The sequence below is a fragment of the Physcomitrium patens genome, chromosome 20, assembly GCF_059467195.1.
Source record: "Physcomitrium patens ecotype Gransden chromosome 20, ASM5946719v1, whole genome shotgun sequence".
Classification (NCBI taxonomy): domain Eukaryota; kingdom Viridiplantae; phylum Streptophyta; class Bryopsida; order Funariales; family Funariaceae; genus Physcomitrium; species Physcomitrium patens.
In genome coordinates, this window is record NC_143429.1 from 3,169,803 (window position 1) to 3,190,739 (window position 20,937).

General features: G+C 33.3%; 1 protein-coding gene across 1 annotated transcript; it reads left to right on the forward strand.

Annotated features, from left to right (window-relative positions):
* The first annotated feature begins 8,380 nt into the window (after positions 1–8,380).
* LOC112273580 (uncharacterized) lies at positions 8,381–12,976 on the forward strand. Its single transcript, XM_024502519.3, has 2 exons — positions 8,381–10,711; positions 10,815–12,976. The coding sequence occupies exons 1-2, from the start codon at positions 9,916–9,918 to the stop codon at positions 11,624–11,626; spliced, it is 1,608 nt and encodes a 535-aa protein (XP_024358287.1). The 5' UTR covers positions 8,381–9,915; the 3' UTR covers positions 11,627–12,976.
* Positions 12,977–20,937: the final 7,961 nt, after the last annotated feature.

Consider the following 20,937-nt stretch of genomic DNA (forward strand, 5'->3'; position numbering starts at 1 on the left):
GATGATAGCAAACTAAATATTCCAAAGCTTATTAATACCTCAAAGTGGCCAACATTGTACTGAAACAGCAAAAATATTTGTGGAGTAGTATGAAGTACAGAATCAAGTTAGAAATTTTTGAATTGTAAAAATACAACAAATTGAATAAAAAAAATAAATTATAAATACATAAATAAAAGACACGTTCATTTATAGTTTCATAAAAATAAAAGTAAACTTTGAATTGGCAACAAAGGTCTAGAATGTAAAAACATTTGGTAATGAGCAAACCTTTAAAGCAAAATATATTACTATTGTTATTCTTAAATTTTAAAGTAATGTTTACATGTTCAAGTAGCTTTTGAATTGGGGTTTGTTGATAGAAAAAAATGCACCAACTATATAGAAACAACGTCCCTACTCAATTGCTACAAACATAGCAACATCAACAAAAGTTTTAGATTAGGAATTCTAAGAACAACTCTTAGAGTTGCAAAATCTATTTAAATTATTGCATCAGTAAACAAGGTTTTAGAAAAAGCATGTAATTTTTTAACTAAGGTCTAAGCAACAACTGAACATGATAAGGGATATTATTTTTTCTTCTTTTTATTGATAGTTTTTTATGAATCAGGTGCACTAAAGTGGTATTGCAAACAGTTATAAATTGAACCATCGCCTAAGTTTTTAAATCATCTCTAACTCAATTATTGCACGCATTTCTAGAGGCATTTTTATAATCATGTTCATTTATTTATGAAAAAAGAATTGTATATTAATTAATTACTCAAATGAATCCATTGACGATTATATACGTGAGGAGTTGATTGATCAACAATGAGAAACACAGATATTATTTTTTATATTAAATTACAGTTCTAAATTTTAGTAAAGCAAGTGATGTTTTCTAACATGCAGAATGTTCTTCATTCCATTTTGAGTTCTGTTGAATCAGGTGAAATGGGAATATATATATATATATATATATACATCTTTTTAGATTGAATGAAAAATATGTTTGTGCGATTGAACAAAAAAAATATTTATGACGTTGAATGGAAACTATTTTGCCAGGTTTTCGTTTCATCCATATGCTTTAAGTATGTTGTGTAAGTAAGAGGCTTGTAAGATCAAATTATCTTTTTAAGGCTTATTTGGCATTAAATAGAGTGTGTATATGTGGTGACCTATGATGATAGATTGAAAATTTTGAAAACAAGTTGCTGTATTGATTTTCAGACTACAGACTGGAAAGTAAAATGTATCAGATTGTTGCAAAATATCAGGAAAACAAAAAACAAAAAGCAAAACATACAAAAAAGAAAGAAAAAAGAAAGTAAAAAAAAAAAAGTAGAATTGTGAATTTGACAAGAAGTCCAACATTTTAATGAGTGGGATTTAATTATATAGATATATATATACATATATATATATATATATATATACACGTACAAATAGAAAGAATATCCAATATTTCAACAAGAAAACATCTATGTGTTTCTACATACATAAATTCAATTTTTCAAGAGACGAGTTCTTCTTCAATGGATTCAATTTGCTAAATATAATAAATAAATAAATAAATAAATAAAGGTGCATATGATAAGATAATTATAAATAAATAATAAACTTGTGGGGAGTCTTATTATTTTCTTATACTAGTGTTTATAGAATGTGACTTCTTGAAATATTTTCCACTTGTCTCACATCTTTGTTTTACCATTTGAACATCTTATATTTTAACATCTTCTAAACTGTTATTAATTAACATTTATTCTATAATTTGAAGTCAAAAACATTTGGCTTTATTATAATCTAATACATCATTAGAATTAGAAAGTACAACAAAAAATATCAACCTTAAAACCAAATTAAATTAGCAATTCTTTTTTCTGACAAAGTTTCTCCATTTGCAAGAAATTAATATATTTAAATGTAATAAAAATATTTAATTATAGTGAAATATGAGTTTTTTTATACGTAAAAAAATAAATTAAAATATAATAAATGTTTTGAACTGCACATAGATTAAAGCAATTTGATTGATTTGATTTATAGATTTTGAATAAAAAGTAAAAATCAAAAATTAAAAAAACTTCTAATTTCGGAAATAATCAATTCAAAATTACTTAAGTTTGAAAAGGCAATATAAATTATTTTAAAGAATAATTAAGTATGTAATTATAGATTTTAATTCCTCAAGGAGATAAAATAAATTAAAAATAGACATGATTTTCATATTTGAATATAGATATATATATATATATATATATATATATAAATATGCACAATAACACACAAACAACATTAACAATTTAACAGTAAGAAATAACTATCTAAATATGTACATGTTAGAATCTTGATATGCAAAGCATTTTTTAACATATACATATTCTAACAAGATTCTAACATATTTGCATCAATTTAAACAAAAAATACAATTCTCTTTGCACTTGTCTGAGAATAAATTAGTCTAAAATTATAAGCCAATTAGTAACTTATTTGAATATTTCAATAAATGGAAAAGGTAGAAAAAGATTTAATATTGAAGGTTAGTACCAAGAGCCACACTCTACAGGCTTTTATTACATTGTATGTTATCTATTTCACAAGAGGAATATGATTTTTTATTTATTTTTTAAGTTTTATGCTTGCCAATTTTTTTCTCATGATGGGTGGATCAATTTAGTAAAATCTTGGGTTAACTTAACATTCCATTGAATTTAAATCTCAAGTATTTAAAGACTTGTGTCATTAACAAATTAATTGCAAAGGAAAACAAAGCATTCAAATGCTAATACATGCATATGTGTACATGCTTATGAACAGTGTTTTATTTAAGGATATTAAATATGAAAACATACATAGAGTCGTATTTTATATTTATTTTTAAAAATATTTGCAATATAAGCTTACAATATCTTTAAAACTATTGATCAAAATGATTAACATATTCACTATTGAAAATTTGAATTACCATAGCAAAGAACAATAACATAAATGCAAACAAAAATAAAGTGTCAGTTTAATATGGAATAGTATATAATTTTTTGCCATTAGCATTTTTTTGATTAAAACTCTAATATCTAAAGAGTAGCATGCAACACGATTTATGTTTTAAATTTTGAAATTTAATATGCAATAAAATACAATTATGTATACTAATAACTACTTTGGAAAATGAAATGCAGTATGATACATTAAACGTACAAATTGTAATATGAACCAACTTGAAGTTCTCATTTTTAAATTCAAATTAGCTTTTAATTGCAGGTGCAATTGGATTCAATCCACAATTCTTCATTGTTCAAAAACTAAGAAACCAAATTTAACCCTTCCAATTGAAATTCTCACAAGAAGAAGGAAAAAAAAAAAAAAAAAAAAAAAAAAAACGGTAATGAAAAATGGTATGGAATCTATGGTGTAGATAATTACAAACTTAAATCATACGATATGGGAATACGTATTTATTCTATTAATAACAGAAGATGGAAAAATGCAACACTTATTTTGAACGTTATGAACACTGATGCCCATGTGCAAATCATAAACAAAATAATTCCCATGATATTCTCACACAGTTCCAATAAGATTCAAAAACGAATATTCCCTTTTAAAAGTTGTAATAAAGTAAAAACATATGGCTAATCCAAATAACTCAACATTTTATTTTGACTTCTGGATTCGCCTGCCGAAAGGACAGGGAATATACTGCGGGCAGACACCCACCACGGCAAGCGTTAAATTAATTAACGGAGATTTTCCGAACCCATATAAAACTTTCGATTCGGGCAGGAAAAGGGCAGCAAACCAAGCAGTCCAACTCCAGCTCAGCACCCAAGTTGGCTTACCACCCAATCACTGTGCGTCTGACGTGTCAACCACGTCACTGCTCACCATTTTGTGGAATGCTGCGCTGGACGAGACGGGGACCAGGAGTTATGGTCCGTTCACACGGGAGTGGAACTGGTTTCAATTGAACACCGATATCTGCCGGCGTGTCATACATATGGCGGGGATTTAGAAGAAAGAGCGGGATTGCGGTCACCGGAGCCCGTGTAAAAGACACGGGATGGGGCTGAAACTCAAAAATCAAGGCTCATTGGTCCCTGAGAAATACTTCGTTACTATTAATAATTCTACACGTGGCAGATTGTCTTAGATTGTACATAACGTCATGAATTTTGTTTCTTCGTAGCATTTGGTTTTGAAAGTATTCAACAAAATGCTTTTCTTAACTTGGATCCCCTCAAGTTACATATTTTTTATGTGTTTCAAATTTCATTCTATTTTAAGGGTTAGGGCTTCGTGTTGGGACACAGGTTTATTTTGGGAGTTGTTCACGATTTTATATTCTTTTTACTTTGAAGGCTTTAAACTATACACGTTATGCATGCTCCTTTAGAAAGAAAAATCAATATATTTGATTTTGTTAGGTGTATCCCAATATTGTTTAATTGTAGGTGAATTTGACCAGGGTTTGATTCATTCAAATTAGAAGCACAGAACTCGGAAATTTTAGGATGACGTTGTCATTTGTTTTTAAATCATCCGTTCACAAAAAAATACCAAATTGTCCAAGTAACATCAAAACTATATTAGTATATAATGATTTCAGTACTTTAAAATTTGAATATTACTATTAAAAGATAAAATGTGTTCGCTATATTTTACTTTTTTTTAATAATGTGCTCTATTTAGTTTTGTTTTTTAAATATATAATTATTCTGTTGTATTTTTTGAGTGATAAAAAATGACAACTTCTCTTGAACAACATTATTATTCCTTGAAATACCAACATTGACTAAATCTTGTTTAATGCAGAATTCAGATTTTTATTTCATGTTCGAGTCCAAGCAAACTATGACACACATGGAAAATATTGCAAGCATGGAAACATTCAAAGAATTACATGAAATTGTGTAAAACACCCATTTGAATTAGTTTGATTGGTTTTTAGAATTGTTCATGATTTTTTTTTTTTTTTTTTTTTTTTTTTGAATGTGTGTAAACTTTAACATATAAACTTTAAATGTTGTACGTAACTTTGGGAAAAACATTATCAACAAAGAAAAAATTGACAAACTTAGATTTGCATTATCATTCAACAAAAGCAGGGAAGATGAGACTATACCTATGGATTTATACATTTAGAATGCATTTTATTAAAAACATTGAAATTGTACATTCCAAAGTGAAACATCACACTAATCAATCTTTTAATGAATACCTAGATGACAATTTAATTATACCAAATGGAAGGATGAATATGCAAAATTCCTTTGCATTTGGCACACAGATTTTCCTTCAAATCACACAAGACAGATAATAACTTTCTGAAATAAATTGAAAAGAAGTATGTGTGTGTATGTGAGTATACACACACTTGTTTGAAAGACATGGATTGATAAAGAAAATATACGATATATATATATATATATATATATATATATATTTATGGGGGCTTTAATGTAATTAAATAGAATCTCCCAAAGCTGAAGATTATCGAATCTACTTGTTACATTTATGGGTCATGTTTAAATTAGATTATTATGCTTTCCATTATTTATGTATTTATGTATTTATTCACATAAACCTATTCAAAGATGAGAGTTCAAAGTATATGACAACTGTATTGAATTGAATCCCCTGGTTTATACCTAATATTGTGTTGTTTCGAGTATAAAAATAATATACAATGCATAGATTTAGTTAATACATAGTATGTATGTGACTAAAAACAATAAAATCTAAGAGAAAGATCTTTTTCAATGAAACATGATAGAATCAATCTTGATTTTTATTTCACATATGAATACGTGCTTATTGTTTTTTTTTTTTTTTTTTTTTTTGTTTCTGTTTAGCACAAAATTAAATTAAAATGTATGTGTAACATTCAACAACTGAATAAATGTGTAATTAGTAAAGTATAAAATCAATAATAATGTCCTATGTTACAAATGTATGCATTTGTTTGATTATGACATAATCAAACAAATAAAAATCATATGTCTTCTTTTTATTAAAAAGCACTCATTCATATGTCTTTTATTTTGGTGTTTTGGACCATTCAACATGGATGACAACATATTATTAAACATTCATGCAAGACAATCTTCAAAAACTGCACCAGATGATGATTCATAGAACCATATATTTCTACATCTCAATTGGAGTGACTCTCTTAAGCCCAACTGTTGAGGTGATTTAGTTTTCAAAAAAGATTAAAGTAAATTCTGTGTACATAATTTATTTATTTTAATTATATATATTTTTCTTCTAAATGAAAAAAATGTATATTTGTAAAAAGCTTTACACAAGCCTGTGCGCGCCCGAGATTATGATTATATTAAAAAATTAATAAAGCATCATGAGTTCGCGTGAAGTGGACGAGCAGAGTGTGAACGCGTGCAAGAAATTCCGTTCCCTACGGATCTCGTTCACACGAACACAAGTGGGAACGTGATAAGCCCCCGCGTGTGAAAAGCGGAGCACAGGGCACGAGAAGGGTACCCCGTTCTCGGAGCCGTTCCCGAAGTGGCTTGAATTACACGGAGCTAATTCTGCTGGTCAAAAGAATCGCGGGAACGGGTGAGCCATTACCCACTCTGATTGGGATGGGTTTTGTTTTAGTAGGCAGCACGCCTTCAGTCAATGCGGCGCCGAATGCTGACGTGGGCCGTGGATGGTGATGTGGCACAGTAGCCTTGGAGTACACCCGTTGTACCGTGGCCCCTAAACATGGTTTTGTGGGCCAAATTGTGTGGGATGCAAAAAGAGTTATTACGGGAGTAGTGTGTGTGTGTGTGCGAGTGTGTGTATATATATATATATATATATGTTTTAAATATATATATATATATTATTTTAAAGTAATATGAACGATCATTTTTTTTTTCATTCTTTTTTAATCTGTTTTTAACATGTTTGTTTCATCCTTTTTCATTAGATTGAGACTTGGGCAACCTTTCAACAATTATAATTATTATTTTTTTCCCCGCACAGTTTCTTGTGTTGACTATGGAGTGCTTTTTTTTTATGGTGACCAATGAAGATATTCCATTCAAATCATTTTTATTTCTCGTGTTGCCTTGGTGCTCATAACACTTGTGGCTTGTTATTGATGTTTTTTTTGAAATCCTTTATTCATGTTTAATAATGTATGTAATAATTTTTGATGTGGCCTCAGAATGAGCCCCAAGCCCCCACCAAACACATGAGACCCCTTTTGTTGGAAGGATGCACATACTTTTTATCAAATGACTAACATTCAATTGTTTTGATAGACTGGGAAAAGTGTGGTTTGTTTCTTTCTTCCACATGATGCAATGAAATTCACTGTTGGGAATAAACAAACACATAAAAATTAAACACATACACAACCCATGTAATGGAGAACTTGAAAGAAAGTGCAACAGAAGATGCTGGGTTTCACGTTACAACTCAGCTATCTCTTTAAGAACCACATGGGTCATGATCATTTACCACACTGTTACTAAGCATGCACACTTTTGACACTAAATTTCATTAGAGCTGCAAATACACTGCAGACATACAGACAACCCCTTAATGGCTTCACCTAATATTGGACTTAATCCACTCCGGAGACAAAAGTCTTAGGTCCAAACCTTTAATTTGCAAAGTTTCTACAAATTTGTCACCAACTACAAGTGTGGTAATGAATGTGGGCTCACAATCTTTTTCTCATCTAAAACTGAGCAGACAAACATGTGTAATAATAGATAGTGTAAGAATACCGAAGATTATGGGGTGAGGGAGCCCCAGTGGACGATAATCGTGGGGGACCGGATGAACGACTTAATACATTCATGGATAATTGAGCAGAAGCAGACGAAGAAGAGGAAGAGGAAGGAGCGGAAGCCGAAGAAGAAGAAAAAGAAGCAATTTTGATGCATAGAATATGTGCTCCGCGTTGAAGGCTGGTCTTGTTTGTTTCGTACCATCATCCATCGCGGTGAAGCTTCCGCCACGATGGTGTGAACAGTTGAAGGAGCATGGCAGAGCGGAATTGCGGTGGAGGGGAGCCAGGAGGCCATGTGCTCAAGGCTGCTAAAGATTCGGATGCGATTCCCGGGCAGCGCCGGGGATTCGTCGACTCAACCATGACGGTGATTGATGTACGCAAGCCATGCTTTTTCAAGCTGCCCGGAGGCAAACAGTGTGGGATGGGATTACCTACCCGCACGCGATGGGGACGGTCGTTCAGTGATCACTTGTAATTAGGCGGAGGTGGAGGAGGAGGACGACGACGATGATGACGACGAGCGGCGCGCGCGGAAGGGGCCACTGTCCACCCGAGCCAGGGCCGGAGAAGGAGGCTCTTGACGAGGTCGGGAGTATAAGGACCCCAAAGAGCGCCAATAATGCACTGCAACACATTTTCTGAGCTACCGATCTCGTTTTCTAGCGCTCTCGTCCGTCCTCGCACTGTCACACACTCACTCACTCACTCACACACACTCACCTTAGGCACGGGGCATCATAGGAGGTGGAACTCGTACGCAAGCTCGGATCACGCTCTCGCAACTGGGTTGTCTCCCGCTGGTCCCGTTTCTCGCGCAGGTTTCGCTCGTACCCTCTCGGGTGCTGGTGAGGCTGGTGGAGGTTTGGGGCTGTCGATTGTCGGTTGTGGGAGATCCGGGGGTTGGCGTTTTCCACTGATCACTGGCACACTCACTTGCAGGCTAGGCACTGAGGGTTCGCCGTTGCTCGCAGGGCAGTTTAGCCACTTTAGCAGGCAAAGGGGTGTAGGCTATGCACTTGATCACGGCGCACGTAGTGTTGCATCTCTTCTTCCCCTCCAGTAGTCACAGTTCACGGGCTCTTAAAGGCTAGACATCACTGATTTCACTCATCGGCGGCTTGCAGTGGTTCATCATACAGTGTCTATATAGTGTCCGCAGCCCCATGTAGTTTAGCTATGTTAATGTATGTCGTAGGCACGTAAGATTATAGGTTCTTGAACGAGAACATAAAATAAAAAAATAGAAGATAAAAAACCAAAAACATTGTGTACAGACACTGATGTTCACTGCATCGGTTTTGTGGTATACGAGCCGACGTCTTTCACCTTCCCGCCTTGCTAGCCAGTAGAGCCGTATCGGAAGGAGCTGCTGATGGCCTCGCTATTGTGCGTCAAATTCTGAGGTCATTCGCATGTTCTGGGCGGGGCTTGTGTCCAGGGGAGGTTGGTTTCCACTTTTTGATTAGGCATTTTACTATGTTCTGACGTCCGGAAGCGTCGTCGTTAGTGTTAGAGGTGGGTACATACCACCAGTATAACATTAGTTTGGTTGGTTTTCAGGTCTTTTGCTCGTCGTACATCTCCTTCCTGTACAGAAGAGGTTACCTCTTCAAATCTTCTTGTCGAACATCTCAGTTTTCTTGTGTTTTTGTTTTTGTGGTAGTTCACGCGATAGTCATATTGTCCGCACTATCACCTCATCGGTGATCACGAGTCAGGGTCAGTTTTTGAGTCACCTTGCACTCTGGTGCAGGTTCTGTCCATCCTGGTCAGTTCTTCCTGTTGGTCATACACACATTTGTTATATCCTAGTTGGTCGACTGTGACCCGTTTGCTCTACTGGGCAGTTCTTTCTATCTTCCGCAGAAAACATCAAGAACGTAAAAACACATAGGATATTATCTGTACTACCAGGACCCGCACTCTTTTCTTCCCTTTGAGTTTCGCATTCGGCCATGGGCAATCCTCAGCAGTGTTGTAAACCTTTCAACATTTAGGAGGTGTTTAAAGCGATACTGAAGTGTTTCTTAACACTGGATTATCCCTGTTTATATATCAAATTTGTTTTGGGTTCGACGTCGAGTTACTAGCTTGAGGTCTCGTATCGGAGGACATTTGTCGGAGCCCGGGAGAGATAACATTTTGAGAAGGGTATCTGAGGCGAGTTTCCAATGGCAGCAGTTGCGCACTATGATATGAGCGATATGTTGCTTGGACAAGAAGTTTCATACAGCGGGTCCTATTATGGCGGTAATGGTGTTCACGATGGAGGTGGGGTGTCCACTTTCAATCCCGATATCTCTATTCTGGAAGGTTGTAGACAATCTGCTATTCTTCCAAGTAATAGTAGTTCAAATTTTTGTGCTCCTAGTCAGTGTTTTAATCGCGGAGAATTGTCTCCTCACGAAGGGAAGTTATCAGTTACTTCGCTGGGCATGCCATTCACACCGGGAAGCGCTGCTCTGCTGAAAGACCAAATCCCAATTTGGTCTGAATATAAAAGTTCAATTCTAGTATCACCGCAGTTTCCTCCCACCTACGGTTCGGAGCGCGTAGGAATGTACCAGCAACCGGGTGTACAGGATTTGTCGAATGGTGTCGCTCTTGCGGGCGACGCGAGTCATCTACAACAGCTGCATCAGTTATCCGGCAACTATCCACAAGTCTCGCAGCTACCACCTCAGCAGCTTTACCAGGTGCAGGGCTTCTCGCCTCCGTTACCAGAGATCGATCTTCAAAATCTTCCGAGAACATGGAGCCCACTCGCCGATCTCGGTCCTCGGGCTCATGTGATGAAGAAAACGGCTGAGAAACGGATTGGAGTACCTCGGACGAAGCTGTATCGAGGCGTTCGTCAGCGGCACTGGGGAAAATGGGTCGCAGAGATCCGCCTGCCTCGAAATAGGACCCGTCTTTGGTTAGGGACGTTCGATACCGCCGAAGAAGCAGCTTTGGCCTACGATGCCGGTAAGTTATCTGTTTGTGCACTGACCGTTATACACACGTTTCTTAGTTCTTGTTTGTTTGATGTTGCTTCCGATCACTGAATTTGATTGTTCAATTGGTCTAGCTGCATACAAGCTTCGGGGAGAATATGCCAGACTCAACTTTCCTCGACAGCAGGATGACAAGGGGGTTGCTGGTGTGGCTCAAACAACAGTAGGTGTGCCATCCGCACTATTCAATAGAGGTTTCAGTTCCACCTTAGGTGCGAAGTTGAAGGAGATCGCTTACCAGAAAGCACTTCAGGCGAACGTGGCCGGGGGCGACTCATCTACATGTCACCCTCCCACCCAGCCTGAAGATAAAACTGGTTTGCGTGAACCAACTCAACAGGCAGCCTTTAGTGGGCAAGCTGAGAACCTCTCTGTCCCTAGTGTGAGTGGACTGGAGCACTTCAGTTTTAGAGAAAGTGGCTCCAGCACATCAACAAGTCCATGCCAGAGCCCCCCAGAAGCTTCATCGGGTAGTGAGTCGAGGTATGTAAGCTCTCCGGGCTCCGATGCGACCGGCGAATCATCGGAGGATCTGCTGTCCGGTTTCGATCTCGACGGATTACTTCTCGGCAGTGTTCCCAGCTCGGAAGAACAAGTTGATTGGAGTTGGGACGTCTTTGGCCTCAAGGGTTGCCAATCTAGTGCTGAAGCCAGTGTAGATAGTGCTTCTTCTCCGTCTTCGTCTTCGTCTTCGTCTTCATCATCTTCGCTTGTTCAAGCTAATATTGCGCAGCAGCAGCAGCAACAGAATGGATCAGCTACTCAGTTCGTGACACCTTCCACCATCAACAACATTGCGGTAGAATCGACCCCCAAGAAGCTAACCACCATCACCACCCCGACACTCAGTCCTCGCAGGTTCAACGTATGGAGAAGCTGTGAATGAGAAACTGCGCATCATTGGCCGACAGTTTTGTTACCACTTTTGTGGATACTGGAGCTTGAAGGCTTGTTCATCAGGAGGATGTGACCTTGACGCTGTTTTTTCCAAGTCAAGTCACTCGAAAATAGGAATTAGTTTCAGTTCTGAAGGTCTCTTACTGAAGTCGCGCATTTTAGGTCGGCGATAGTGATCTTTCAGTTTACTGCTCTCATTTCTTCTTTTATTTTGAAATGGAGCAACTTAGGAACAACTCAAGCTCTTCAAGTTGATACAGTAGATTCATAGGTGGTGCAGACTGGTGGCCTGCCTCGGCGCCCTGCTCATTCATATTTATGTACATTTCTGCTATTATTCGCGGAATCTGTTGCTAGTCGACAGGAGTTTCGAGATGACATTGGCAGGAGTTCAACGGACGGATTTCTACATCGGATTGTTAGAGTTACGACGAGATTCTCCCTGGGGTTCTGCTCGACGGAGTGGGTTCTACATCAAATTTTACCTGGCCCATTTTAGAGCGGTCAAGTAATGACTATTCTTTCGAAGTTGCTGCTAGAAGGAGGAGTTTCTGCATCGGCTTCCGCCTGGCATGTTTTAGGCTCTCATGGGGCTGTCAGACGTTCGGCTTGTTATGCTAAACGTTTTCCTTTTTGTTGCTTCTCGACGGAGGCGTCTCCACATCGAGGTCTTAACATCGGCATGTTTTAGTGCTCTTTGGAGCTGTCGACTGTTCGACTCTCCACAAGAACGCATCCGCTGGCATGATACTTAACTTGGGAGTTTCATCATCAGATTCCGCCTGGCAAGTTTTAGGCTCCGTCTGGAGCTGTCGGGTGTGCAATTCCTTTCAAAATTATCCTCTGTTCTGCTCCTCGTTGATTTTTGGGACAGTACGTTTCTGAAGGTTGAAGGCTGGAATGGAGCAACCTAGTGTTGGCGTTGGCGCTCAGCACTTCCGTAATGACGAGCCTCAATGGGATGATTCGTCTGCGATGACTGATAGGTGATTCAGTGCCATACTCGATAGATTTTCAAGCGTTGCGCGTGTTTGTTTGTTTATGACTGGTTTTTGTTCATGCTAGAGTCCATCGATCTTGCTGTTTACGGCTTGGGAGAGGAAGAAGCATCGACCGTTTTGTTTGAATAGTGTCGCTTTGTGAGTTAGAAACTTGAAGCGTCCTTCTGTAAGAAATAATTGCAGGTTCTTGTTGGTTTGCTTCTTTGATTTTCGCAGAATGAGGTTTTATGCACACAAGTTTAGTTATCAGCAATTGTCCGAGGTGCTCGGAAATGATTTACCTCGACATGACTGCAGCATGTAATCTTTTCTTGATATATAAACGAATGTTATCTCAATCTGAGCTCTGTGGAGTATGTCACCGTGCTCATGAACATATTTATTTATTTTTATGCTGTGCCCATTTGCTTTCTCTTAAACAATGCGTAATTCTCCAATATACGGTTAACCTCATCTGTTCAATCTTGAGCTTAACTGCACGAAACCTGAACTATCCACCTGTGCTCAATAACTTTGACAGGATGGGTAATGCTTGGACGAACCTGGGAACAAACTTGGGTACATAGTTTGGGAATGAGTGCTGTGTCACTCCAACACAAATCTTTAAAGAAGATGACAGGAGAATATTAATAACAAGCATGATCACAGTTTGGATCTTTCAGAACATATCCATGATTCGATTTTTAACTTGAGATAGAAGTAATGAACATACATGAAATCTCTGATGCCAATATTGTGTTCTTTCAGATTCCAATGAAGGTTTTATTTTATTTTATTTATTTTTACCTTCTGAAAAGTATTCAAAATATGAACATGTAATTCTTAACTGCTCAAATTACTCATTTAATCCATAATTCTCAAAAACACGAATCGGATTATCTGCAGGTAGAATATTGTACTTGAATTTCGTGTAGACAATGAAGCATGCAAGACGGTTCTAATCTTGAACCACATCGCTCTTAGCTCACGCCATCTCCATTCACATCATGATCTGTACGAAATTCCAGATTCATAACTAATGTTCAAATTTGGGTCCCACCCCTGCCCGCTGCTCTAGTGCTCAGAAAGGGGCAGGACCCTCTGCCCGAACGTCCCCTAACCATGAGGGCCGTTTATCAATAGAGCGCCTCAGTGAGGGGCAATGATGTCCTCTCAAAGCAATGCTTTAGTACACATGTACTACCCAGCAACTCATTCAAAATGACGTAAACAATTTGCAAGCGCAAAATCGTGTTCAACTCCCACTTGGCGAAGGAGATGAAAAAAAAAACGAGTCTCTCTACGTAAAAGCGGCCAATACCCTGAGTCATACGAAACTTAGAGGAAGTTCTGCCTCTGTAGCATAAAATTTGATTGCGTACACAAGTTTGTTGGGCGAGTTTTTATTTTCCCCCTCCGTAGGTTCAGTTTCTGCAAGAGTGCTCCTTCTCCTTGTTCTTAGCTTCCGACACACGTAGACTTTCACCTTCACTGATCGGCGACTTGACCGCTGATTGATTGATTGATAGAGTCCGCCCTGGCAGTACCCCTCCAATCATCCCAGGCAAAGCGGCAGGCAACGAGAGGCTGCCTACTACAGCCTCACCACAAGTAGACCCTATTCCCTGCTACTACCACAGGAAAAATTATAATATCCTATCGCGCCGTGACGGGCCAGCTCGCCTACGCCACCTCTGAGAGGGAATCTGGACCTGGGTCAGTAGGGTCCCGCCCACTTGCCAATACAACCTACTGCACGACTCCCCGCAAGGCAGACTGATTGTCAGGCCACAGAAATAACCTTCATCACAACTCCAGGATAGCATTATTTTGAACGCCCCGCAAGCTTATCCTGCGCTGCACCATCACCGTGAGCCGCGACCAAGTCCAAGCTCTGATCCAAAAGTCTGGAGCGATAAGTTTCCAAGTTCCTTCATTGGATGGTGCTGGTGGTGCTGGTGGTGGCACTGGTAGCGCTGCTTCTGCAGATCTTCCTGCTTCTCCTGCTTCTGCTGGTGCAGTCTCCGATTGATGCCGCGCTCTGGTAATTGGCCGCGGCTGCAGCTGCAAATCGTGGATTTTGTCTTCTCCTACAGGGAAGGGTCATCGTTTCAGTGCCAGCCTCACCCGATGAGGCTCCCCGCTTGCTTGTTTGCTAGCTAGTTACTCACCCTGTTATTTATCCTGTATCCATGTATGCAAGCAAAATCTGATACTAATACTAATACCACCACTACTCCCTACTACAAAACTACTAGTACCAATACGCGTACCACTAGTTGTCGAATACAATATGGCAACAGATACATGAATAGCTCAGTGTGGAATGGACGCGACGATCAGCGACCATGCCGAGACGATGCCAAAAGAGTGTATGTGGGATTCTTTGCCGCTTCCGTTGCTCGCAGAGCCTGTCGGGCCGCAGGATTTTCATCTCTCCGTGTCGATCCTATCTTCATTGTACACCAGCTCCATGCAGATTCTGAAGAACTTGATACTGTTTATGTTTTTAACCACACTGCAAAGGTATGGCTTTGTGGTGTTTTTGAATACAACATTGACAATGTCACTACCTTCTATGAGTCTCTTAAAGACCTGCTGTCTAAGCTTTTGTATTAGTTTTTGTCCTTCTTCTCAATGTGCATTAAAGTACATTTAACTTCTAAATTATTATCATGATATTTACAACCAAATAGAGAAATCTTTTAAGAATCATTAAAAAAATCAAATTTTTTTAAATATATAATTCATATATAAGAAAATTAGAATTTTAAATGTACAAGTTTCAAAGATAAAAAAAAGCTATGTAATTTGAAAAAAGTCAAATGCAACAATAATCTTTAAATTTTCTAAGAGTGATTTACATTTGGAAATTTGAATAGACTATAATATACAAATTATTATTATTTTTTAAAAAAGTTTTTCATTGTAACAACTTTTGTTTAACTAAAAAGATGAAAAAAAAAAAAACAAACCTTTTTCTTTGATATTCTTAAAAAGCTACTTTAAGAAGTTATAAATATAAATATAAATATACATAAACATACATATGACTATTTCTTTGTTTATGTTTAATTCTGGTATTGTTGTAAATTCATAAATTTTTACATAATTCTTTATCAATATATTAAATAAAAATATACATTAAAAATTAATTTAAGGTTATGATGTTTTTTTTCAAATATGTTTTAATTTAAATCTTATATAAAGCTTATAATCTCTAAATACATAAAATAAGATTGTCTAAATATTATTATTTTAATTAATGGATTGTAATAATTTATAATAATAAGTTTCTTGTATTAATCAATATAATTATAGTTTTAATCAAAATTACCTATATAAATTCGTATCCAAAGGAATAATTAAAATTTCTTAAAGTTTTGAGAAATAAATTTTATATTGCAAAAATAAAAATTAGATGTTTAAAATTCAAGATACAAGAATTATATTATAGAATTAAATAAGTAAATTTATTTGAGTAAAATTTTGATATTACTACACATAATTTTACTTTATTATAGGATTTAAATATTTTAAATATATATAATTAATATATTTATATTTAAATTTAAATATTAATATAAAATTTAAAAATTATAATAATGAGATTCAACCACAAATTCTTCAAAATAAACTTTTAGACCTTAAGTTGCATAAAATTATTTTATGTATATATCATATATATTTGAGATATTATATTTTTCTACTTATATACATCTATCCAAAAGCTATTATTTTTCTTTATATATCAATCTACTAATAGATTTATTTAAGATTTTTAGTTTACATATATATATATATATATATATATATATATATATTTTAATTTTTTTATATATAAATATGGTATATCCAATAGAGTGGAAAAAATACAAAAAACTATGTTGTATAATCACACAATACTAAGATATTTCAGAATTTTATTTAAATATTTTATCATATTTGGTATCAAGTATGTTTTTAGTAATCAATAAATTATTCCATCTCTTAAGTAAGAAAGACTTGTATTGGAAGTAATTTGCTAATTTTTGTTTTACGAATTTTCAACAAATTTTTCCATATTTGATAAGAATATGATAAATTATGGTTCTAATATGAAATATTTTTTATATTTTATTTTTAAAGATAATTTAAAAAAAATCTAAATAATCTATAAATAAAATCAACTTAATGAGGATTAGATTTTACATATATACTTAAATCTAAAAAGAGGAGTTTTTACAAAAATAACTTATTGTGAACTAAAGAACTTTTAACAATCTTAATTTTAGGAACTAGATGTTAATTCGTATATTAAAAAAGTGTTTAATTCCAAATATATTGGATTTAATAAAAATACCAAAATTAATAAAGAATAGACTAAAATATTTAGAACTGACACAAAGCACATTAAATATTAACATTAGAACTAAATTTTTATCTCTATATCTTAACTACTATACTTTTGTGCCATATAAGCCAAGCAAACACAACCTATTTAAAAAAACAATGGTAGGACCAAGTGTCTTTTCAATTAAATAAAAAGCCTTAATTAAAGAATTTTATTTCTATTTTGTACCTATAAATTATTAGTAGATTTATTTCTTTGAAATAACTTTTTTTAAAGTTTAGAAGAATAAATCAAGAATACTGCACCAATAATATAAGAATTTGATAAAAGATCAAAAAGCAATTCATTAACTAGTCCATATAAAAAATCAACATCAAAAACTTTGTTTCTTGTTGGTTTTGTTTTTAATACTACTTTGACAATTTTCAAGAATCCTTCAATTTAATTTTTATTATATTTTAAGTCTTTTTAAGTAATATTTTTAAAGAACAAAAAAATTAAATAATAATTTTTTTTTGAATAAATAATTGCATGTTCATAAGATTTTGAATAAATACTAATTTATGTAGATTAAGGATTCTATTATTAAAAAAAATTCTACATATTATAGAAGAAAAAGGAAGGTTTGTGTTAAGAACATGAATTATAAAAAAAACTCTAAAGAAGCAAAATATTTATGTAAAACTTTAAAAAGTAAAAAAATCAAAAATAAGTATAAGATAGAAACCAAAGAATGACTATTGCTAAATATAAAGAAACTAGAGACTCTTAAACAATAATAAAAATATAAGAAAGGTGCTCACAAGAGAAAAAAATGCCCCATTCTTGCCTCTATATATACTATCTATTAAAGAACTATGTGGTAATCTTTACAAGGCCATATTAAATGTGTCTAACTTCAAAGATACATGTCAAATTTTTAAGATAAGTTTTTGACACGTATGCCACATAAACAACTTGTAACACAAGTGCCTAAATATGCAAAATGTAATAAATTTATTGACTAGATTATTAACTTATCAATTACTTATAAATACATGTAAAGTCTATATAGCTTCTAAGAAGCTTTTCAACAAGAAATCAGTAATTTAATATACCTCTACATATTTTTACATAGTCCTAGTTATCTAAATAAATATGCTAGTAAGTATAGCTATTTGTTATAAGTTTATTCAAATAAACTTATATATATGTATCTAATTTTAATTTTTCCCTATAACTTAGATCTTATATACTATTTATAATTTAAATTAAGTGCTTAGAATAATTTTAATATTCAATTCATATAAATTTTTGATTTAATATATTTTATATTATATCATCAAAATGTTATTCAATATTTATTTTATTAGATTGAAGAGCCACTAACACCTATTCGGACAAGTGTCACAAATATTAACTTTGACATTAGTAATTAGAAGAATAAGATGAGTTAGCTAGAAGTATGTAAAAATATGCTAGCTTGATAATATCTTGGTTAAAAGCTTTTTAGAAGCTTCATATGTACAAATTTGACTTTGCAAGTATTTGTAGGTGATGGATTGGTTGAAAACTTAACCAATAAGTTGGCCATGTCTTGCACATATTGACTACTTGTTTTACAAGTTAATCACATGTTACAAATATTGGCTATTTCTAATATAAATTTGCTATGTGGCACATTTGTTAAAAACTTGCTTCACAAGTTAAATATATATATTCTATAAGTTGAACTCATATTAGATGACTATTAGAACATTACTATGGAACTTCTTGCTTATATAGTATATATTATTAGGAATGCATCTACAAAATAGAATGAGAAAAGACATAAAAAAAAATTGAAAAAATAAATAAATAAAGAAAAAGTCTCTTAAATCTGCAAAAATAGGGTTCTATATAGAACTTCACTACTACCAGAGAATAAAAATCTAATTCGTTCAAAATATTAAAATCAAAATTTCTTTCAAAGATTATATCTTTGATAATGTTTATAGAGAAAGATATTCCTTGATCTTCCCTATTGATTGGTCAACATGGCAATTGTAAAAGTGGTTGCTACTCCCTAATCTTTCTTTATTTGTTAGAAGTATGAATTAGGTTCTACACAATAATATATATAAAAGTAAAAATATGGCCTTATTTATTCTTACTAATACGTTTTTTTTTTTTTTTTTTTTTTTTTTTTTTTCCTAATTTGGTATTAAGAGACTCTAATCTTTTTAATTTTAGCAATAATCTTTTTATTTTTTTATAGAATATATATATTTTATTATTTTATTTATTTATATATATTATATATATAATTTATAATTTTTATTTATTTATCTTACTTTAAATTCTTGTATATAAAAATAAGAAAGCTTTGGTAGTATTTTTTAGATTAATAATGTTAATGCCACATGTAAAGATAAATTTTACTTCTCAATTCAAATTATCAAATGGCCTCAATTAAACGTCACTTCTAATTGGTGGTCTAAAGTAAAGGAGAAAAATAGCAATAAAAAATAAGATCAAAAGTAAGAAAATGAAACAAATGAAATGAAGCAATTACACAATATAAAACTTGATCACAATTTTTTCACTTAATTTTTATCCAATAAAAAAATATATATATATATATATATATATATTAAAATTTAATTTTCTTATCTTTCCAATGGTATAAGAAACATATAAATCCAGGTTATTATGAATAAATTATGAAGAATTAAAAATAAAAAATAAATTAATAAAAAATTAAATGAAAACATTTTACCTCAAGGATAACTTGCATTTAGATCAAGGGTTCGAGCCTTACCAAGGCTCATAGGTAGCATAAATGGATGTCTAAGACAGGCCAAGAGGCCTTAGTCTTATCTTCCTAACTACCTTCAAGATGCTACAATCCATATAGAATTTGTGCACCTCCTTTCTTACAAGGACTATACTAGTTGCCGGTTCTTGTATTTTTTACTAGTAGATCCAATATTTTTACATCTTTGACTTCAACATGCTGATTAAAAATATCCAATTAGCCTAGAAATCATGTGTGGCTTTCAAATCTTTCTCTATTTCTTCATAATGGCTTCCAGAGTAATAAAACTTATTTTATCAAAGTCTTAAAAATTACTCTAAAATTTCTAAATAATTTCTAAATAAATTATATATTTTTTTATAATAGTCTTATAATATTAATATTAATTTAAGGCTATAATTTCCTATCTTGATAATTTTTTATAGTAATAAAATTAATTTAAATCCTCTATAAATCCTACTTTCTACATAAATAACTAAAAAGATATGAGATTTTTTTTCATGCTTTTTTTTTTAACTATAAACTAATATTTATAGTTTTTTTTATAAGTAATATATATAGATAGAAGACTAATATAAATATTTATCTTAATAAATAATCCTTAATACTTCTTAATATGTAAAAATACTAAATCAACTAAAATAATTTTGTTTAAGACTTATTAAGATTCCATTTCTACAATTAACATTCTAATTTTCTATTTGTTTAAGGATTTCTACACTACACACCATATATTGTGATTTTAAGCACTCCAAATGCATTTCTTTGTCCTAAAAGAACTACTAAGTCAATTTGATGATTTACACCACCTTCTTCACCACAAATAATTTATTTCATATTTGACAAAGTTAAAAGAATAGTATATCTTTACAAAGATTATTCAACCATCGTTTTAATCTTATAAATAATCATTATAAAAAAAATTATACAACTTAAAGTATATATAATGAAAAAATATTGTTGATAATAATGGCTCAATTTACCACATTGATTTGGATAGAACATTAGTAATCTAATTTTTTTGATTGTTTTGTTGATAAAAAATTGATTACGATCTTGTGTATTTTAAAAAAATAACAAAGAGAATTTAAAATATTTTATTAATATTAATTTTTTATGACCATGTTAATTTAAATTAATTTGATCAAGCTAGTTTTTAATTTTTAAAAATTAAAAATAGATAGCAGATTTAGACCAATTTTTTTTAAAAC

Bases quoted from the DNA above. Each gene is read 5' to 3' on its own strand.
- LOC112273580 (XM_024502519.3), top strand. From the start codon at position 9,916: ATGGCAGCAGTTGCGCACTATGATATGAGCGATATGTTGCTTGGACAA. The intron at 10,712-10,814 runs GTAAGTTATCTG...CAATTGGTCTAG, and splicing joins AGCTTTGGCCTACGATGCCG to CTGCATACAAGCTTCGGGGA.